Genomic DNA, 23,286 nt, shown 5'->3' with positions numbered 1-23,286 from the left:
CTTTATCAAAACTTTGGCTTTCCAAAGCTACCTTGTAGACTATATAACACTACATACAGAACTGAAATGGACTACTAGGCCAAATGTTATTTAATTGTTCAAGCCGTGTTTTTCTTAGATTTCTTAGAAATTTTATTTTTCTTAAAGTAGTGTGTGCCTTGAATATTAAATACCTGTTTCGTTAAACACAGCCAAAAATACTAACAGTTCGGAATTAGACGCTTTTCCATCATTAAAGTAGAACATTGATTCACATGAATTTATATACTTTGTTATATAAATTTGTTTAGAACATTGTCGTTATACTCACCCACATGCTTTATAGACCGCAAAATGTCTTTTAGATTAAAGCTGTATATCAGATAAATGGAATTGATTGACCCTAGCCGAATCAATCTAGTTATGTCCGTACGTTCTCTCGTCTCGGAAACTATAAAAGCAAATTTGGTTCGAGACAGTGTTGTTGAATACAGAACCAAGGGGCGAAGTGTGGCAATCAAAATATTAATTTTAAAAGTTATAAACAAGTGTTTAAGCGCTGTCAGAAGAAACATTTATTTAAGCATCAACATTGCTATTACCACATACTTAATGGGGTTGGGAACTTTTTAATTTTTGACTTAGTATCCATTTTTGCTCTTAGATTATAGAGTATACTACTCTATGAATATTATATAATATTTATTCTAACTAGTATACTAAATATACCAATAACATTGGAAAAAAGAAGGACTTTGGAACCTTACCAAAACAGTCTTGATAGAATATAAAACAGTTATGTATGTTTTGATTAAGAATGCTCTTCGCAAGGGCAAGGCAATAATAGATAAATCCAACGTAAAAATACATGTTTATATTTTAATGTATACACATATACATATATGGATATTCCATATTCAATATAATCGGTAAATGGTTTAATTCATAAGGCTACGCAAGCCTCTCAAAAACCACAAATGGAAAGGAGATAGCCAAAATCAAGATTGAATCCGAGAGTGTATATATAGATACGCGTTGCCAATAGCTTTTGCGTTTTTTGCTTAAAAATAATATCGTGAAGCCGAGGACAAAAATTTACCCGCATGAGAGACACAAACTGAAGGAAAGGCACTTTATCGCATGTTAGCGTAAAAATATCTAGGTTAACAGCACTGGCACCGAAAATTATCTTGACTCACGTACGAGTATATGTATTGTGTGGCCATCTTCGATCTGCCCGCCTTCGCCGACTGTTCGTGATCCGTAGGTACACATAGGCATTTAAATCACCAATGCACTTGTTACTGTATTGTATTTATGTTTGTGAACCTACACGTATCTATGTAGAATCTGTACAAGTATCTGTGTTTGGACAACGGTGTGTGTGAGAGGAGATCCGAACTGCTCCATGTAAACTAACGAAGCATTGCAACAGCTAGTGTTAATGTCGCTCAGTCCACTCGTAAGAAACGCAGGAATAAGACGCAGCATTAAAAAAATATGGACTTGTCTTACAAAACTGATTTTCATTGTTCGCTACTTAAAATTTAGTGATAAATATATTACTTCGGGACTGAAAATCTTATGAATATACGTGTGAGATTTGGCGATACCATTCATTACTTAGGAAGCCGAGCGCATAAGCTCACACAATTATAATATTTAAGTTATATGAATATTAAAATTAAAACCAACTGTTTAATCAAAGAGTTTCCTTAAAATTGTTAAAGTTGCTGATCAAAAGTGGAAATTTATGCGTGCCGTTAATTGAAAAACCAATCTTTCAAAAATGTTCACGCCGACGGTTAATATTATTTAACAGGATAATTTAATTCATAAAACGACGTAGTTGTGGACTAACTTTAATGAAATGGACGCCTACGCGTTACCAACATATTTTCCCCTTGCGTAAGTTTTTATTTGCATATTCGACAAGTAAGCCTCACAATAGATAAATAATAATAATTATAAAAAAGTAATAGTAATAACGAGTAACGTGTATAAAAATGTTTATTATTATTATAATTACTATTATTATTATATAATTATAATAATTATAATAATTATAATAATAATAAAAATAATAAACATTTTTTTACCCGTTGCTCGTAGAGTAAAAGGAATCGCTGAAACGTATGTAACAGGCAGAAGGAAGCGTTTTAGACCAGACACAAAGTATATACATATATTATTGATCAGGATCAATAGCCGAGTCGATCTGGCTAAGTCCGTCTGTCCGTATGAACGTCGAGATCTCAGAAAAAAAATCTAGAAGATTGAGATTCAGCATACAGATTCTAGAGACAAAGCAGCGCAAGCATGTTGCCACGCCCACTCTAACGCCCACAAACAGCACAAAACTATCACTTATCAAAAATGTGTTGTTTTTTCACATTTTTATTAGTCTTTTACATTTTTTATCGATTTGCAAAAAAACTTTTTGCCAACGCCCTAAAACCGTCCAAAACTGGCATGCCCACACTTTTGCAAAATGTGTTGATATTTTTTCCTTATTTTATTAGTCGTGAAAATTTCTATCGAATTGGCAGAAACCGTTTTGCCTTGCCCACTCTAACGCCCTAAAATCCTCCCAAAAACTGCTACGTCCACATTTGTAAAAAATTGTGAGATATTTTTTTTTCATAATTTGATTACTTTATTTTTAATTAGTTCATTAGAAATTTAAGCTTCTATGGATTTGAACTCACACACTTTTCAACATTTTTTTTTTTAATTTTTTCTCATTTTATTCCTAAATATCTATCGATATCCCAGAAAAATTATGCAATTTCGCATTCATGCTAGCTGAGTAACGGGTATCTGATAGTCGGGGAACTCGACTATAGCACTCTATAGTGAAATTGCGGAACGTACCTGTTTTTGCGGTTAAGAGCGATCGTTGAAAAAATGCTTTTGGAATATCGATAGAAGTCGTAATCTATTTTCGAATTTAAAACGCTGTATTCAAAGGCAATGCTAAAGTTAACATCGAAATTATTAGCAATAGAAAATTATCTTGGCGTTTACTCAGCTAATAATAAATAGTAAATACATTAAAATACTTTTAAAAAATGAGACCCTAATTTTTTTGTTGGTTGGTCGAGAAGTCACTTGATAGATAGCAATAGATAGAAATTTACAAGACTACATGAAAAAAAAGAGCGACAGCTATAGTCAATTTTCCCGACTATCACATACCCGTTACTCAGCTAGTGAAAGAGCGAACCCAAAATTTCATAATTGTTCTGACGTATCAATAGATATTGGGAAATAAAATGAGAAAAAATAAAAAAATTTACAGAATTGTGGGCGTTGCCATTTTGGGTGTTTTGTAATTGTTGGAGTGGCGAAGTGTTTTTGGTATACCATAAAAATGGACAACAAATTGACAAGACTAACAAGTCAACTAATAAAAATCAAAACATTTTGCAAAAGTAAGGGCGTGGTAGTTTGGACGGTTTAGGGGCGTTAGAGTGGGCGTTGCAACATGGTCCATACGAACAGACTGACATGACCACATCGACTCGGCTCTTGATCCTGATCGAGAATATATATCTTTATATAGTCGAAAACGGCTTCTTCTGCCTCTTACTCTACGAGTAAAGGGTATAACTACCCTGTTCATAATAAAAAAAATGAAAAATTATTTTCATATTTTTTCATAATTTTATTAGTCGCTTATATTTCTATCGATTTGCCAAAAAACTTTTTGGCATGCCCACTGTAGCCGCCAAACCGGTTACGCCCACACGTGAACAATTTGAACAATTATTAAATATTTTCTCATTGTGTTCTCCAATCTATTGATATTCCAAAAAAATTATGAATTTTCGCGTTCGCATTCACACAAGCTGAGTAACGGGTATCTGATAGTCGGGGAACTCGTCTATAGCTTTCTCTCTTTGTTTTGTGCTATTTTGGGCTTTTGGGTGTGGAAGCGTTCTGAAACAAACTTAGCAGGTTAGGCATCACTAGAAAATCATGATTAATCTAAACTTCTAGCATATATATATAGTTCCTTAGGTCTTGGCCGGAAAAACGATCATGGCTAGATCGACTGATGAAGGATACCTACTCTAAAAAGTCTGAAACGTTTCTTTCTCCCTAAGTAATAATTATGACCACAAAAATGTATACCTAAATACGATATTTTTAGGTGATTAGAGACGATTTATTTCATTTGATATTTGATAATATTTAAGTGTCTTTATATAAGTTAAAGACTCAGATGTTGAAATAATACTTATAGATGATAAAAATAATTTAACAAATAATGTATTTTATTTTCTATAGGTATTCTGAATTGCAGTTTTTAGCGTCCAGGAGAGCAGCTGCCGTCGCTGCAGCGGCCACTGTTTCACCAGGATCACCATGCATAAACCAACATCACCAAACTGACGTTTCAAGCTCAATAACAGTTCCATCAATGATTCCATCGGGTGGACCACCAGATTCAATAAAAACTTCAATTCAACCACAAATATGCAATGAAAACAACCTTCATGGAAATGCTGGCCACCAGCACAATCATCAGCCTCAACATATTCACAATATAAATGTTACGGGGCAGCCACATGCACATGACTTTCACCCGGCCTATAGAATTCCCGGATATATGGAACAGTTGTATTCTCTTCAACGAACTAATTCAGCTTCATCATATCACGGTATTTACCTTATTGCATATTTAAAAAAGTAACCTTAAAAAGTGTGGATTTTTGTTTGTTAGATCCCTATGTCAATTGTGCATCAGCATTCCATCTTGCCGGACTTGGTTTGGGATCAGCTGATTTTTTGGGCAGCCGAGGTTTGAGCTCTTTGGGTGAACTGCATAATGCGGCTGTAGCAGCAGCAGCAGCTGGATCTCTCGCAAGTACTGATTTCCACTTCAGTGTGGATGGAAACAGGCGGTTGGGTAGCCCTCGACCGCTAGGAGGAAGTATACGTGCCAGCATAAGCCGCAAACGAGCACTTTCGTCATCGCCTTATTCCGATTCATTTGATATTAATTCAATGATTCGGTTTTCGCCAAACTCTTTAGCCACAATTATGAACGGTTCTCGAGGAAGCAGCGCGGCTAGTGGTTCTTACGGTCATATTTCTGCTACCGCCCTAAATCCCATGTCTCATGTACATTCAACCCGTCTGCAACAGATACAAGCTCATTTGTTGCGTGCAAGTGCAGGTCTGTTAAATCCGATGACACCACAACAAGTTGCTGCATCTGGATTTTCTATAGGGCATATGCCAACCTCTGCTTCTTTGAGAGTAAATGACGTACATCTTAATCTAAGCGATTCACCTAGCCAGATAACAACATCTCCAAGTCCCAGGCTTGGTACAAAGGATTTAAGCCAGGTCCCAGCTGCAGCATTCTCGGTAATTGGTACCTTATTTAAATTATTAAAAATGATTATAATATATCGTTTATCTAGTTGAAAAACTTAGATGATGCAAGACAGAAAAAGGGACCCTTTAAAGATGTTGTCCCCGAGCAGCCTTCATCGACATCTGGTGGCGTAGCACAAGTAGAGGCCGACAGTGCCTCTTCACAGTTATCTGACCGTTGTTACAACAGCGTGGTAAATAATATTAAAAGCGTTCCTAGTGACGTTAAAGTAAACAGCCGTTTGGATGAGTACTGCGGATCAATTTCGATTCCGTCAAATGAATATGATTGTGCTAATGCTGACACAACGGATATCAAGGATGAACCTGGAGATTTCATTGAAACAAATTGTCATTGGCGTAGCTGTCGCATTGAGTTTATTACGCAAGATGAACTTGTTAAACATATAAATAATGATCATATTCAAACAAATAAGAAAGCTTTTGTCTGTCGATGGGAAGATTGTACACGCGGTGAAAAACCATTTAAAGCGCAGTATATGCTTGTTGTGCATATGCGTCGTCATACCGGTGAAAAGCCACACAAATGCACGGTAAGATTAATAAATTATATAAAAAATATTATATGAGTTCCATTTTTAATCATGTGTAAATTAGTTTGAAGGCTGCTTTAAGGCATATTCACGTTTGGAAAACCTCAAAACTCATTTACGATCACACACAGGAGAAAAACCATACACTTGCGAGTATCCGGGATGTAGCAAAGCTTTTAGTAATGCTAGTGATCGCGCAAAACACCAAAATCGAACACACAGTAATGAGGTAAGTCTTTTCTCTAAATAAAAAATAATATTTTTCAGTTATAGCTATTTTTAGAAACCGTACATTTGTAAAGCACCTGGATGCACAAAACGTTACACCGACCCAAGCTCTTTGAGAAAACATGTAAAAACAGTCCATGGTGCAGAATTTTATGCAAATAAAAAACATAAGGGGTTGCCTCTAAATGACGCAAACTCTCGGTTACAACAAGACAACAGTCGGCATAATCTTCAAGAGAACAATATCGACTCAAGCCCTTGCAGTGAAGACTCACATTTGGGAAAAATTTTGGGCACGTCTAGTCCTAGCATTAAATCTGAATCAGATATAAGCTCATCAAACCATCAGTTAGTAAATGGAGTTCGAGCATCTGACAGTTTGGTAACATATTCACCTGATGATCATGCTGAAAATCTTAATTTGGATGACGGCTGGAATTGTGACGACGATGTGGACGTCGCAGACCTACCAATTGTGTTACGTGCTATGGTGAATATTGGTAACGGAAATGCGTCCGCCTCGACTATTGGAGGGGCTGTTTTGGCTAGGCAACGGTTTAGAAGTCGTCTTCAAACTAAAGGTATAAATTCAAGTACGATTATGCTTTGTAACATTCCGGAAAGCAATCGTACTGTTGGAATTAGCGAACTTAATGAGCGTATTACAGAACTGAAAATGGAGCCAGGTGCTGCTCGTGAAATTAAAATTCCAATGCCCCCAAATACGACCATAGGAGGATATCCGGAAGACCCTTTACAAAACCAAACAAGTTTTCGTAATACAGTATTGAATAAGCAGGGAGCTGTTTCCGGATCGATGCAAGGGCAGTCTCGTCGCGATAGTCAAAATTCCACTGCAAGCACTTATTACGGTAGCATGCAAAGTCGTCGTAGCAGTCAATCATCCCAGGTGTCTTCTATACCTACCATGCGACCGAAACCCTCGTGTAACTCGACTACGGCTTCCTTTTATGATCCCATTTCACCAGGGTGTTCCCGGCGCTCTAGCCAAATGTCAAATGGTGCTAACTGCAATTCGTTTACTTCCACATCAGGACTACCCATATTAAGCAACGAATCGAACAAAAGCTTGAATGCATGTATTAGTAAACCGAATCTCGGGGTTCAGGGTGTTGGAATTTACAATAGTAGTCTACCCCCGCCTCCATCGTCTCACCTAATTGCAACAAACTTGAAGCGCTTACAGCGGAAAGATTCTGAAAATCACAATTTCACTAGCGGACGATTTTCTATTCCTACTTATATGCATTCTATACACATAAAAAACAACAAACCAGTCGGAGAAAACGAATTTGATAAAGCAATAGCGAATAATACACTTCGACGTCAAACTGAGCCAGTGCCAAACTTAAACTTAGATCCATTAACAAATATTCCTCGGTTCAGTACAACACCGCATAGCTTTGATGTTAATGTTGGAAAGACTAATAATATAGAATCGTCAATTAATAAGGATAGCTTAAGAAAGGATCTGTGCACTGTTTCAATTAAGGCTGACATGGCAATGACTGGTGACCAACATCCAAATGAAAGAATAAATCTGGACGAAGTTGAAGAACTTATACTTCCCGATGAAATGCTTCAGTACTTAAACTTGGTAAAAGACGACACAAATCATTTGGAAAAAGAACATCAAGCTCTACCTATGTGGTCAAATGTATCCGAAACTATAGCTTCAAACCACTACCGAGAACAATCAAATATATATTACTCCAATAAACAAATTTTAACACCGCCTTCAAACGTTGATATACAACCAAATACAACAATGTCTACAGTACAAGACAAATTTGCAATGACGGCGATCGGGGGTTCATTCAGTCAAAGACAATCAAGTACCTTAACTGTAACAAATGAACATGGGCATGCCAAATGCGAAAGCTTCCATCACCATTCTCAAAAATATATAAACACTGACATTGGCTCCAAGCAGCAATCAACATTACCGTCAGCCTATCAACGGCAAACAGAAAAATCAAATTATAATCAAATCATAGACTCATCGATGACTAGTTTGCCGGAACTTAATGTAGATTCAATATATCCTCGAAACGAAACAGAAAATATATTTAAAGTACACGGAGAGCATGATAATGAAATCCAATGCGGAATTATAAGTCAATCTCAAATGTCTCCTTCCACTAATTTTAATAATGATGGTCAGTTTTCTACCGTAAATATGCAACCAATAACAATATCCAAATTATTTCCCCCTGAACCACAAAAAATAGTTTGTGACACCCAAGCGAGTAATACTTCAGTCATGCATTTAGACACATATCAGCGTACTCTGGAATATGTACAAAGTTGTCAAAACTGGATGGAGACGAACAACACATCTACCAATCAAATACAAAGCCTCCCGGGAATGCCGGTAAACACTACATTGTGGCCTGATGTTAGCAGCTCTACACATCCATATCATGGGACAAATATGGTTATCAACGATATGACAACATCCCTTACTTCCTTACTCGAGGAAAATAGATACCTTCAAATGATGCAGTAAATAATGTTATCTAGATGAAACTGACAAGAAACAGGTCAAAATAAACTATTTTATTCTTTTTAGTTTGTATTTACTTTTAGGCAATAGGATATACGCAATAAAAAAAATTACAGAACAAAATTACAGTAAAATCCTATTTAAGCACTGTAATATTTTATACAAATGTTTTTTAATCGAGCTAATTTTATTCTACAATAACGAGTATTTTATTTAAAATACATGTAACAATATAATGTCTTCCGAGCTATTTTAGAAATTAAAATGCAAATTATAATCTTACTAAATAATTCTTTTGACAGAGTTTATTTCCCGTTAATACCGGTTCACAATAATATTAATTATGACGCTACCATCAAAAAAAGGCGTTGCATACTCGTGGGCTTATATTTATATGGAATAATTAAAATTATAAAATATTGGTTTATATATTCGGTAAAGGGGCGTACATATTTGTACAAACATGTTAACCAAATTCTAAATTGGTAATTCCAGATTCTAAAAGAATTCCAATCAATTACCGAAACCTAAAAAGACAGAACGCTATAGCTTATTTCCTCGACTATCAGATCCGTTACTCAGATAGTAGGAGTAAGAGGGCGAAATTTCGGATTATGAATTAATAAATAATATATTTCTTAAATGGCACATATATATCAATTACTGTTTCAATTACCTTTAGAGACCCCTGTATATTTTAAATGCGTATTTTAATTTTATTTTTGGAAATATTTTTTAAGGAATTAAGCAAAAGAATAAAAGGTTTAAAACTCAATTAAACGTTTCATTTGTAGTAAAAGAGCACACATTTAGCTAATATTTCATTGCTTTTTTAATTATAATTGGTTTTTGTCAGAGTGTTGTTTAGTTTTCAAATCACCTTTTTTCGATTTAATTTTGATCTATGTAAATTGCTTTGTGTTTCTATTACATTCTTCATAATGTAAATATATTGGTTATTGGACTATAATAAATAAATATAATTATGTGCAATATAAGAACACATTTTTCGTCTTGATCTTTAAATTTAGTTTTCACTTATAAAAGTTATTTTGTCTAAAATTTTTATTAATATCTAATTTCTTTAGTGTGTTCGATTTTTAATCCAAAACTGTGTTACATAATGAGACCTCTATTTAATTACAATGAAGTTGATCAAACAAATTAAAAGATTACAAAGTAACATAAAATTTAGAGATATAGAACGAACTATTAGGAAAAAAAAGTTTTCAGGTATAACTGGAATAACTAAATTGTTTTCCTATTTTGGGGTAGACAATACTACAACAGCTCGTGTGGTATTAGCAGTTGATGGGTTTCAATTGATTCCAATTTTTAAAACCAGCGAACATCAATATATCGTACTAAACATGACCTTTGTTTTATTATCACATAAACGAAAATATTTGCGAGGTTTAAGAGTTTGCGACTCCCTAAGCTTACCATAAACCTTTTTCGTAATGTAAGCGTGGAAGGCAGGAGCCCTACATAATTGATCTTTTGAGAAGTAAAATTTCCATGTTTGTCTTTATATGTGTTGTTTACATTTGATTTTTGGTTATATAAAGTTTAATTTTACACACTATCCTCAAAAAATAATTGAAATATGAAAATAATATTTTATTTTTGACCTTTGGGTTGAGAACAAACAACCAGATTAAACAAATTAAACTAACTTTTTGGTAAAAGATGGTTTATAGCATTTCCTGCGGCAGATCTGGTTAAGTTTCGTTCGTTCACGTTGGCTGTTAACGGATTGTTGATGTAATAGATTTATTCTATCAATATTACGAGATAAAAACGTAAACCAACTCTAATAGGTACAAACGATTTTTTCTAAATTACAGGTCCCACTTGCTTGCTTCAGGGACTTTTTTGGTTTCTATTAACGTACTTGTATATATTGCACAGTGCAAATATTGCCGATTAACCATAGTTTCCCGTATATAGTTTTTATGTGTTGTCATGTGTAAACTAAATATTCCGTGTGAAACCAAAACGAATTCGATGTTGTCAAGATTTATGTTCTCGATTGTTCTTCAGTAATGACACAAAGACTTTCCAGAGTAGATAATGTGATAGCAGCATACGTTTTATTAACTGCCGCTTTGAAATTTAGTCTGTTAATCGATGTAAACCCTTGCAAAGCGACTACACAAATGGATTTATGAAGCATTTTTATAGTGGTCAATATCCTAAAACCGAGCTAGTACGAGCTGATCATAGTAATGTTGAGTTAAGTGTTGAAAAAATACTCCCAAACACTCTCAAGCATTGTCTGGTCCTAAACGTGGTGTTGCAGCCTTCATGTCATGAGAACCCCACATTGAAATTATTTAACATTAAACATGTTAAGTTTTTAAAATAATTTTATAACATTTTAGTCATTGTGTCCAATCATTTGGGTAGAGAAGTGGCTGTGTAACACTCGAATCAAAAACAACACAAAGATAAAAATATCGCGCACTCCAAATGTTGAATGGAAGCAGATGAGATCAATTTAGATTCTTTGGAGATTATATTTACTATACCATAAATGAATATTTTATATAAATAGTTATTATTCCGAGTTACAATTTTAATGTTTTATGTATTTTATAATATTATAATTTAATACTTAAATACTCCCAAACACTCTCAAGCATTGTCTGGTCCTAAACGTGGTGTTGCAGCCTTCATGTCATGAGAACCCCACATTGAAATTATTTAACATTAAACATGTTAAGTTTTTAAAATAATTTTATAACATTTTAGTCATTGTGTCCAATCATTTGGGTAGAGAGGTGGCTGTGTAACACTCGAATCAAAAACAACACAAAGATAAAAATATCGCGCACTACAAATGTTGAATGGAAGCAGATGAGATCAATTTAGATTCTTTGGAGATTATATTTACTATACCATAAATGAATATTTTATATAAATAGTTATTATTCCGAGTTACAATTTTAATGTTTTATGTATTTTATAATATTATAATTTAATACTTAACAAAACAAAACAATATATTTTCTGCAACTTATAAAATTGCTAAATAGTTCACAGCGCGAAAAACTCTATGAGAAGGCTAAAAAACAACCGGAGTATTGTGGCACATTGAAATTATTTTAACAAAATGTTTCTGGAACATCTTCGACTCCATCGCTGGCTTCTGTGTCTTCCTTCATCTTTTTCTTTCTTCTAACATTAGTGAGTTGCTTGGATGTGGATTCGGAACTGGAACTTACATATTTACATGGATGCTTACTAGGTTTTTAATGGTAAACTTCCCTTTTATATGCTCCGTGTGAATACAGCATTACAATGCCCTCTAGCTCGATAGTTCAATATGTATTCGATAGGCCGATACAGCCGATACTGATAATCTGCTCTAGGACTGATAGTGTACACACAACGTTTGAGCGTTGCTCAGGAAGTTTTTTTTAATAAGTATTTGTTTACATTGACTAATCGACTAATTGACTAATTGTGTTAAACAACTTAAAAAAAAAAAATGAGCTAAACCTAAAATAGCCAAATGGATATTTATAATTTAAAAATATTTATGCACAAACAGTGAATCAGCGGCACATAAAATTAATTCGCATTGAATTCAATCGATATTATAAAGTTATATTATTAAGGAGAGAGAATGTAGTGCTAAATAATAATAAAAATGACAAATGGGGAATTGATGCCCAAACTCAACTACAAGCTGATCATTCACAAAACCAAAAATAAATATGTTGCGAAAGGAATTGTCTTGTGTAAACATTATACATGTGTTACATGTACTGTGTATTATTATCATATTCGGTCCTCAGCATTATTGCGTTAGCTGCATTGAAGAATTGCCGGCTCAGGTGTTATCTCCCTTAAATGACATAGTCGCACAGTTTAACTTGCCATCAATACCAGTTCAATCAACAGCTTCCAGCTATGGCAATCGATCAATTGGTAACAATATAGAACGTGTTATAGACTCTCAATCTAAAAATTACTTTACACACTTGAGCTTCGACTTTATGCACAATGTTTTGTTTGCGGGTGCTACAAATAAAATACTTAAACTTAACGAAAACCTTCGAGTGCTGGCTGAGGCTGTTACTGGGCCGTTACATGATTCCCCTCAATGTCACGCAGGAGGCTGTCCGGAAGATATTGAGACATCGCTTGTCAATAACTTCAACAAAATTCTCGTAGTAAGCTACGCGCACGATGGTATACTCATAGCGTGTGGAAGCATTCGACAAGGTAAAATGGCAAACACATATCAAAATAAAAATAAGAGACTTAAGTCGCTGGCTTCGTATGGAACCGAAACCCCTGACATATTGTATTGGTTTATAGAAGTTATTGGTCATTATTTGTAGTCATTGTAGACCAATGTCTCAGTGTTTTTGGGCTCCATATAAAAAAGCATCGACAATGAGTAATTATTCGAAAGTGCGGAAGGAATATGATTATAAAAAATATGAAACATCGTCAATTTCATTATTTTTCTGGCATATCGATAGAAATTTGAAAAACTGTAATAATATGTAACAAAAAATGTACAAGATATATAAATATTTAGATTTATACAAAATTAAAAAATATTTAATCATTTTTCAAAAGTGTGGACGTTTATATTCTTATAGGGTCGAAATCGTTTCATTCTGCATTTTACATACTTTTAAACAAATCCCTCTTACTCTACAAGTATAACAAATAATACAAATATATATAGAAATTGGCTAGACAAATAAAATTAATAAGATTAAATCATTTAATCTTTAAATTAAATCATTAAAAAATCATTTAAATCATTAAAAAATATTTAATCATTTTTCAAAAGTGTGGACGTTTATATTCTTATAGGGTCGAAATCGTTTCATTCTGCATTTTACATACTTTTAAACAAATCCCTCTTACTCTACAAGTATAACAAATAATACAAATATATATAGAAATTGGCTAGACAAATAAAATTAATAAGATTAAATCATTTTTCAAATGTTTTCGCTCTACTGTTGCACAAACTCCGAGGCTTTATAATCATAAATATAAGTTCGGTACGATTTCTCTGATATTATGACGGACGACCATAGCATCTGACGACTAAAAAAATATACAGCTGTGTTCAAAAAAATAGCAGTGCTTGGGACCTGCGAGTTTAAGTTAAAAAATTCCTATGATTTACAATTTTAATGGTCAAATTTTTTTTATAATATCGTTAGGTATTTAATTTCAAACAATTTAGCAAATGTTTCACTTTCATTTCTTTAATAGTTTCGAAAATATAGATCAAAACAACATAATAGGCAGAAATTCAGGTGTTCACTAAAATAGCAGTGCTATGAAAAAATGGTAAAAAAAAATCAACATGAATTAGAACGAACTTAGTTTTTCTTTTTAATGTGTTAATTAGGGCCTAATACTTGGTTGGATAGCCTTTGTTAGCCAGTACAGCTTACAACCACGCGACATGGAGTCCACCAGGTCCTGGCAACGTTTGGGGGTATTTTTGACCATGCATCCGGCACAACTTGCCAAATCTGAGCCATAGTCATCAGATATACTGTAGTGAACCAGTTCTACCAAATAGCACTACTTTTGACCCATCAATCCAAAGGATATTATGCCATTTGGAAACTGGCCAGATTAGGTAGGTTTTAGGGAAGCTTAACCTTGCCTTAATGTGCCTAGGGCTAAGTAGGGGATCCTTTTGTGGACTCCTCGCACTTAAATTTTGATTCAGTAGTCATCTCTGAATAGTAACGTCGCTTTTTCCCAAGTTCAGCTCAGACTTTATGTCCCCAAAGGATGCAAAAGGATAGACTTTGCTGTAACGAACTATGCGCCGATCCTCTATATCTGTGGTTTTAAGTATGGTACCACGGTTTTCGGGCTTCCATTCATATTTAATGGTATTGGATACCATTTTGGCAGAGCATTCAAGGGTTTTTTGAATGTCCTTATATGTTTTTCCTTCCTTTCTAAGCTTAAAAATTAACATTCTTTTCTCCTGGGAGCAGTGGTGTCCTCTACCCACTAAAATACAATTTTTTAAATTTCTTTTTAATTTATTGCCCTTTAAAATATACGAATTAACTTAACCAAACTCACTTTTTAGAAAATATTGATCATTTCGAGACCTTACGATGGACAAAACCAGAGACTGCTATTCTTATGAACAGCCTAAAAGTGGTGAATTTGCTCAAGAATGTAAATAAAAAAAGGATAACATGAAAAACTGACGGGATTTTCTTTTTTTTCTATATCTATACATTCCATTTTACAAAAATAAGTGAAAAAAAAGTGGATTCAAAAAAGGGACATGGAGAAATACATTTGTGTTTCTTAGTTTCCATCGCACTGCTATTTTTTTGAACACAGCTGTAAATGGGCTAGCTAAGAGAATCAAAAGTCTCAAATTTATGTAAGCTAATTTCTGGTCGCCAATTACGTAATCGCCCTGTGGAATTCTGGCCGCAACAATGTGAAATATATTTGTATGTATAATGAAAATTGTTGGCTTGACATATTTCTGCGGTTTGTGGGCAAAAATTTTCACCTTTTATAGTTTGAGATCTCAGCGTTCGTATGGACGGACAGGCAGACAGACATGAGTAGATCGACTCGGTTAGTCATCAAGATAAAGATTTGTAATACTTTATAGGTTCGGAAACGTTCCCTTCTACATGTAGTATACATTTTTACTTTACAAGTTAGACTTAGGTGTTATATTTTGTCCTTAAAATAGGTTTAAAAAAATTCCGCGATAATAATTAAATAATCTTTATTTTCAGGAGCCTGCGAAATTTATAGCCTGCCACGTTTTCCAGCAACGCCCCAGTTCTTCGCAGTTCCTTTGGCTGCTAACGATGAAAACGCGTCTACATATGCATTTGTAGGTCCGGCGAGATATGCATGGAAAGAAGAGGATATTTTATATGTGGGGACAACATTTACGAATGTTGGTGATTATCGCCATGACGTGCCAGCCATTTCGTCCCGCCGACTGGATGATTTAAACTATGCTGAATTCTCAATACAGCAGTCAATTATAAATATCGATGTAAAATATCGGGATCATTTTCTAGTCGATTATATTTACGGCTTTAATTCTTCTGAGTATGCGTACTTTATAATTGTTCAAAAAAAATCACATTTAGCTGATGAGGCCGGTTATGTAACACGCTTGGCACGCATTTGCATTACAGATCCTAATTACGACAGCTATACTGAAATAACTGTTCAATGCACTGCAACTGAAAACAATGTTGACTACAATATTGTGCGGGATGCGAAAGTAACCCCAGCCAGCCACAAATTGGCGCAAAAAATGGGCATAAAAAAAGACGATAATGTCTTAATAACCGTTTTTTCTCCCTCAAAAGAAATAAGTAATCAGCCAGAAAGTATGTCTGCTATGTGTATATATAGCATTAAAGATATTGAAGACATGTTTATTGAAAATATCCATCTGTGTTTTAACGGAACCACAAAAGATCGAAATTTGGGCTATATATCCGGCACCATTAATGATGGCAGATGTCCAATAGTTGGTTCGCTCGGTAACATTTACAACTTTTGCTCTGTGGGACTTAAAATAAGCGGAGTATCCCCAATCACTGCACACGCACTTTTTCATTTTGATAATGTTTCAGTTACTTCAGTCACAGCAACTTCAACGACTGATCAACAGCATTCTCTTGCATTTCTTGGAACGAACATGGGAGTGATCAAAAAAGTTTTATTATCTGGTCAAAGTCCAGGCGAGTACGAGGAAATAGTTGTGGATGCTGGAAATCGTATACTACCAAATACAATGATGTCGCCAAAAAATGATTTTCTTTACGTACTTTCTCAACGAAAAATAACTAAGCTTAGAATTGAACACTGTTCTGTTTACACGAATTGTTCCGCTTGCTTAGAGTCTCGGGATCCTTTTTGTGGATGGTGTTCCTTGGAGAAGCGGTGCACTGTTCGATCAACATGCCAGCGAGATACATCTGCATCAAGGTGGCTTTCATTAGGTAGTGGACAGCAATGCATAGAATTTGAATCTATTATCCCAGAGAAAATACCAATTTCCGAATTATCGCACCTGCATTTAATAATTCGAACTTTGCCCGAACCTTTTAATGCAAAATACCGATGTGTTTTTGGAAATTCCACCCCCATTGATGCCGAAATTTTGGAAAACGGACTCGGATGTGCTACTCCCCCATTAGATGAAAGACCATTAATACCAACAAACAGTGATCATATTTTGGTGCCATTGTCAGTAAGAAGTTCGGAGACAAATAAGGATTTTGTATCAAGGAATTTTGCTTTTTTTGACTGCTCACATCATGAAAATTGCCAGGAGTGTTTACAAAGTTCCTGGGGGTGCAACTGGTGTATTTTTGACAATAAGTGCGTTCACAAATCATTGCAATGCCGTAACATAGAAAATGCTGTAAATACTGTTGGTCACTGCCCCCACTTAAAAAAAAATCATCCGGAAATACTTCTACCTGTGAGAGTGCCAATAGAAATTAGGCTAGAGATTGAAAATTTACCAAAACCCAAGAGCGCACATGCTGGTTTTTTATGTACCATACATATTGAAGCAGCTCAGATGCTACTCCCTGCTCATGTTGAGTCAAACAAAATTGTAGTTTGCGAAAAAACACCATATTTCTACGAGACTAATACACATGAATATCAGGCGAAGGTTGTAGTTACATGGAACTTCCAGCATTATGTGGACACCGCAATCGTTACATTATACAAGTGTGACGTGTTGGGCTCTCATCGGGAACATGCTGATTGCAGTTTGTGCGTAACTCGTGATCCAAAATACAAATGTGCTTGGTGCAGCAACTCATGTGTATATAATGAAACATGCACAGATGATAAAATTTCTATTAGCTCAGGATCTAAATCGTCTATAGAAAACGAGTGCCCATTACCAAGAATTGATATTATTAAACCATTATCTGGGCCAATCGAGGGTGGAACTCTTATTACAATTGAAGGAAGTAATTTGGGCATACGAGAGGAAGATGTTCGTGGCAAAATATTTATTGGTTCTGTGCCTTGTGAACTAGAAAACTATCAAATATCGGTAAAAATTGAATGCCGGACTGGGGCAGCATTGTACGAAATGTCTGCACCCATAAAAGTTGCAAATGATGCAGGGTTTACTGAATCAAGTGTTCAGTTTCATTTTAAGAATGTGCTGTTAACAGGTTTATATCCCACAATTGGCCCTAGGTCGGGAGGGACACAATTGTCTTTAATTGGAAAGTTTTTGAACATTGGCTCAACTATGCGAGCATTTTTAGATGAGTATGAGTGTCATATAGATGTTACACAAGCTTCATCATCCCAAGTTAGTTGTACTACATCAGAAGCTACCCAACCTGAACCAATACGGTCCCTTCATCTAGTTATTGATGGTGCTAACAGAACGTTAGAATGTCAGATCTCAGCCCCAAGCATTACCAATACAAATCCGACTCGAAGTAGTTTTGGTTCTTATCATCTCCGTTCACCACCCCGGCAACCCTGCTCTATTTTTAACTATACACAGGACCCGCGTATAATGCAAATTAAGCCATTGCGTAGTTTTAAAAGTGGTGGTCGAGTCCTCACCGTTCATGGAATATATCTTAATTCCATTCAAAAACCTGAACTAGAAGTGTTTTATGACAATGAACGAGTAAATAAAACATCTTGTGTGGTGATCAACTCTAATCAAATGGAATGTCCATCTCCTCCAGTAAATTACAAATTTGAGACGTTTAAAAAGACGAACAGAAAGATGGATACTGAATTGCACTTACAGAATTCTTCGATTCCAGCTGAAACCAGGTATAAAAATGAATATGAAAGAAAAAAGAGGCGAGCCAACTTTGGAGACAACTTTCGCTTATACACAAATGAAGGATCTTCGGCCAACTATTTTGTTAACACCACATTCGTTAAGGTTCATGAAACTCAACTAAACTTACAACTAAGTTTTGTAATGGACAATGTACAACTAGTTCGAAACTTGAATAAATATTTTCATGACATAAGGAGCACTATTGTCTATTTAGCAGACCCCAAATATTTGCCATTTCCCAACGACGGAGTTAAACTCTACAAGGGTGACAGCTTGGTCATAGAAGGCGAGCTTTTAAACTTGGCAGCTGATGAGTACGATGTAAATGTAACTATTGGAACTTCACAATGCAATATTACCAGCCTGGCACTTAACCAACTTTTATGCATTCCGCCGGAGCAACAACCACTTCCAACTGATGAAAATGGTGTGGATCAATCGACTGATTTACCTCTTGTTGTCGTTAAAGTAGGTCGAAATCTTCGTTTTGTAATAGGATATCTTAAGTATGATTTAAATAAACCCTATGTTTTCTCCCATGCCTTGTTAGTCGGCATATTAACGGTAGCACTTCTGGTCGTTGTTTTTGTAATTGTACTCATAATATTCAGAAGGAAATCAACACAAGCAGAACGCGAGTATAAACGAATTCAGATACAGATGATTACATTAGAAAGCAACGTACGTTCTGAGTGTAAACAGGCATTCGCTGAGCTCCAAACGGACATGACCGACCTAACAGCAGATTTGGAGAGCACAGGCATACCAACTTTAGATCACGTGAACTATATTATGAAGGTGTTTTTCCCTGGTGTATCAGATCATCCTATTTTAAATTCTCCAAAATTTCGTGAAGGTAGCCCACAGACTAACTACGACGCAGCTATGGTACAATTTGAACAATTGATTGGCAATAAATATTTTTTATTAATGTTCATAGAAACATTAGAAGCTCAACGTTCATCATTTTCAATTCGAGACCGAGTTAACGTTGCCTCATTAATAATGGTTGTTTTAATGAACAAGATGGAATATGCCACGGAAATTTTGAAGTCCCTTTTATTACGTTTAATAGATAAATCACTTGCCAGTAAACATCCTCAGCTGATGCTAAGGCGTACTGAAAGCGTTGTTGAAAAAATGTTAACCAACTACCTAGCAATTTGTATGTACGATTACCTTAAAGAGTACGCCGGATCAAATTTATTTTTGCTTTTCAAAGCAATAAAGCATCAAATTGAAAAGGGTTTAGTGGACGCAATAACCAACGATGCCCGTTACTCACTTTCAGAAGAGCGTCTTCTGCATGAACAAGTTACCCATTCTGTTGTAATATTGCATATTTTACAAGATGATCTTGATGAAAAAGTCCAATGTCGCGTAAACGATTGGGATACCATTTCTCAAGTTAAGCTTAAAATCCTTGACGCGATTTTTAAAAACACTCCTTTCTCTATGAGGCCATCTGTACACGAAGTAGACTTAGAATGGAGACACGGCCGAGGAGGTCATCTTACATTACAAGATGAAGACTTAACAACCAAAACCGTTAATGGATGGAAACGCCTTAACACATTAGCTCATTATGGAGTCAAAGAATCTGCAGTAATGTCACTAATTGCACGGCAAAATGATAATTATCATATACCATACAGTAAAAACCAAAATTCGGCACCATACCACAATTGTAAGTACTAAGCTCAATATTTAATATTTTAATTAACAGTTTTACCTTTTTGCAGTTTATTTTATAAACAATTCGCAAAATCATATTATTATTAACAATGATATCGAATCAGGTTTGCAACAGCCCCGGCTTTACCATCTTGTTAAGCCCAATATACCTGATCATTATATGAACATTAAAAACTCCGTTTTATCCGGAGGATCACCAGCATTTCAATCGCATGTCGTAAATAATTGTAATGACAGGGTGAACAAAACAATACCAGAAGTCTACCTTACACGCCTTTTGGCCACAAAAGGAACTATACAAAAATTTGTTGATGATTTTTTCTCAATTATTTTAACTGTTAATGAGGAGTTGCCACCTGCCGTTAAATGGCTCTTTGACTTACTTGATGAAGCTGCGCGACGCCATGATATCGCTGATACTGATATTGTGCACGCTTGGAAGTCCAATTGTTTGCCTCTTCGATTCTGGGTTAATTTTATAAAAAATCCGGATTTTATATTTGATGTAAATAAAACATACAGCGTTGATTCCTGTTTAAGTGTCATTGCACAAACATTTATGGACGCTTGCTCAACATCAGAGCATAGACTTGGAAAAGATTCGCCGTCGAATAAGTTGCTGTTTGCTAAGGTGAGTGTAAAATACCCATTATGTTTGTTTGGAAAAAAAACAACAAAGCGAATATTAATTCTAGCAATACTCTAATGTCGAAAGCTTTTTTTTTAATTTCGAAGATGTAGCTCTTCAAAAATTCTTTGAATGAAGGCAGGGTTTAGTTTCATCTTAGTTTTCAATTTATGACAAATCGAAACTCTTCTCAGGGTACATAGACAGATGATAGCTTTTCTAAAAACAGTCGAAACACCGAATTTAACGAAACGTTATCAAAGATTTGAATGCAAAAAAAATTTTAAAATGTGATAAAATTGTAGTACTTTAGATAGGGTTTTGCTAGTCTTTAAATATGTTTGTTTTAAATTATTATACCCGCTACTCGTAGAGGAAAGGGTAATATTAGATCAGTTGAAAAGTGTGTAACAGGCAGAAGGAAGCTTTTCCGAACATGTAAACTATAAAAATTTTTGATCAGCACCAATAGCCGAGTCGATCTGGCCCTGTCCGTCCGTATGAAAATATAGAATGTTGAGATTAAGCATGGAAGATACAATACCAAGACGGCCTCTTCAACGCTTAAAAATTTATCTCGCATTCGCTTTACCGAAGTAACGTATAAACTGAGCACCAGGTAAACCTTCTGTTTTGTTATTTTCTTGTAAATACGGAGTCTATCAAATTAATTAATCAACCAAAAAACCTATTAACGAGGCATTATTTCTAATGACAATAAAACAAAGCAAAAACATTTTATACATTTAGACTTTAACATCTTTTCCCTATCATTTTTTTCAAATGTGAGCCTTTAAATTTTGGAATATACATATATATTGGTAATATATATTACTTAGATGATTACCTTTATAATAATTATACATAACTAAAAAATTTTTATATTTATAAATAATAAAGAAAAAATAAATAAATATATTATTATATATTATAATATTTTAACAAAATCATTAATATTTATTTAACTTGTTTATATGGCAGGATATTCCAAACTATAGAATTATGGTCAAAGAGTTTTACCGCGATGTGTCAAGGCTCCCACAAATAAGCGACCAGGAAATGAGTACAGCTATGCAACAGCTATCAGTAAGGCAAAACGAAGAGTTTGATACTATATCTGCATTAAAAGAGTTATACATTTATATAACTAAATATAAGGATCAGGTAAACTGCATTATTTGAATTTTAGTAATTTTGTGTATAATCAACTTATTTACCTTTGTTTAAAGATTATGGAATCACTTGAAACTGATATTAATTGCCGAAAGATGCATCTTTCACGAAAATTAGGAAATGTTGCTGCTACACTAGATGGTGATTGCACATCTAATTGCTGACATCAATATGATTTTTTTAGAATTTTTGTAAAACTTTTACTTTTTGCCAAGATAACAATTTATTTACACTTGTCAAAAAAATTATAAATTTCAGTTAAGAAATTGTAAGGACTTATACGTATGTAAGAAAAGCCGGCTTTGTATTATAAGAACTATGCCCTATCGATCTTATTACGAAGAAAAATATACAACATTTTTGTCAAATTACAATATACGGTTAATTCTTCTTCTTTGTTGATAAAATTATATCTAGAGTATGGAGGCGTTATTTCATGATCCGTTACGGCTGTCTAAAATATAAACATCAAGCTAAATGTATTTATACTTCCTCAAATGAAAACAAAATAAACCATACAGATCAGGTCATGGTTGACGAAGCGCGAAGGCAAAGCCCTTAGCAAGGACGAAACGCAGCAGGAGGACCATCGAAGGGAGTCTCTACACTGCACAGTCGATACCGAGCCAACAGCGAACTTCGTTAGCGAAGAACTGACGGAATAACTGGCGACCACAGATTATGAAAATAAGGGAGAACTCTTTATACCCTTCACTTATCTAGTGGGATTTCAAACAAGTAAATTCAAAATTTGTTGTCAAAAAATTAAAAAATACTTTTCAAGAATAAAATTAATAGAAATAAAAAATAGAATAGGAAAATGAATGCGAACGCGAAATTTCATCATTGTTCTGGGATATAGGTATTTATTGGGGAATAAAATGAGGAAAATTTTGAAATTGTTCAAAAATTTGGGAGTGACCGGTTTGACGGCTTTAGGACGTTAGAGTGGGCATGGCAAAAAGTTTTTTGGCATCTATTCAAATCCTACATTTAAAACCGACACTGCGTTTGCCTGAAATAATCAACATTGTTGTTTTTAAAATCAATAATTAAATCAGTAATTAAAGCGTATTTTAAGGTAAAATGCAATGCGGTTTTCGGAATATTAATTTATTTTCTGATCGCGGTATAAAAGCAGCTTTTCCGTTTTATGAGTCTATTAGACACCAGGGCTGAAGTCAAAGCAAGAGAGAATGCTATAGTCAAGCTCCCCCTCATAGTCATATAATCATTTATCTGCGATATTAATATATATGTTCAAAAGTGTGTTCGT

General features: G+C 34.6%; 2 protein-coding genes across 4 annotated transcripts; both read left to right on the top strand.

The window, feature by feature from the left end:
* Nucleotides 1-1,392: 1,392 nt before the first annotated feature.
* Nucleotides 1,393-9,330, top strand: LOC6740158 (transcriptional activator cubitus interruptus). 3 transcript variants are annotated; one of them, XM_016181115.3, is made up of 6 exons: nt 1,393-1,887; nt 4,273-4,646; nt 4,709-5,358; nt 5,415-5,921; nt 6,053-6,150; nt 6,205-6,265. In XM_016181115.3, the coding sequence occupies exons 1-6, from the start codon at nt 1,850-1,852 to the stop codon at nt 6,263-6,265; spliced, it is 1,728 nt and encodes a 575-aa protein (XP_016037188.1). In that variant the 5' UTR covers nt 1,393-1,849. The 3 variants fall into 3 exon arrangements, with proteins under 3 accessions (XP_016037188.1, XP_002077036.1, XP_039152088.1); XM_002077000.4 differs by having other exon boundaries at nt 1,396-1,887; nt 5,986-6,150; nt 6,205-9,330; XM_039296154.2 differs by having other exon boundaries at nt 1,396-1,887; nt 5,986-6,150; nt 6,195-6,365.
* A 2,680-nt stretch (nt 9,331-12,010) lies between these two features.
* On the top strand, nt 12,011-22,386 carry LOC6724685 (plexin-B). Its single transcript, XM_039296147.2, has 5 exons — nt 12,011-12,909; nt 15,447-20,201; nt 20,257-20,840; nt 21,819-22,001; nt 22,067-22,386. The coding sequence occupies exons 1-5, from the start codon at nt 12,399-12,401 to the stop codon at nt 22,172-22,174; spliced, it is 6,141 nt and encodes a 2,046-aa protein (XP_039152081.1). The 5' UTR covers nt 12,011-12,398; the 3' UTR covers nt 22,175-22,386.
* Nucleotides 22,387-23,286: the final 900 nt, after the last annotated feature.

The sequence above is a fragment of the Drosophila simulans genome, chromosome 4 (genome assembly GCF_016746395.2).
Source record: "Drosophila simulans strain w501 chromosome 4, Prin_Dsim_3.1, whole genome shotgun sequence".
NCBI lineage: Eukaryota > Metazoa > Arthropoda > Insecta > Diptera > Drosophilidae > Drosophila > Drosophila simulans.
Note: the sequence above shows the minus strand (reverse complement) of the source record. Positions and strands in the feature narration are given on the sequence as shown.

Bases quoted from the DNA above. Each gene is read 5' to 3' on its own strand.
- LOC6740158 (XM_002077000.4), top strand. From the start codon at position 1,850: ATGGACGCCTACGCGTTACCAACATATTTTCCCCTTGC. The intron at 4,647-4,708 runs GTATTTACCTTA...TTTGTTTGTTAG, and splicing joins TTCAGCTTCATCATATCACG to ATCCCTATGTCAATTGTGCA. The intron at 6,151-6,204 runs GTAAGTCTTTTC...AGCTATTTTTAG, and splicing joins ATCGAACACACAGTAATGAG to AAACCGTACATTTGTAAAGC.
- LOC6724685 (XM_039296147.2), top strand. From the start codon at position 12,399: ATGTTGCGAAAGGAATTGTCTTGTGTAAACATTATACATGTGTTACAT. The intron at 20,202-20,256 runs GTAAGTACTAAG...ACCTTTTTGCAG, and splicing joins TTCGGCACCATACCACAATT to TTTATTTTATAAACAATTCG. The intron at 20,841-21,818 runs GTGAGTGTAAAA...TTTATATGGCAG, and splicing joins ATAAGTTGCTGTTTGCTAAG to GATATTCCAAACTATAGAAT.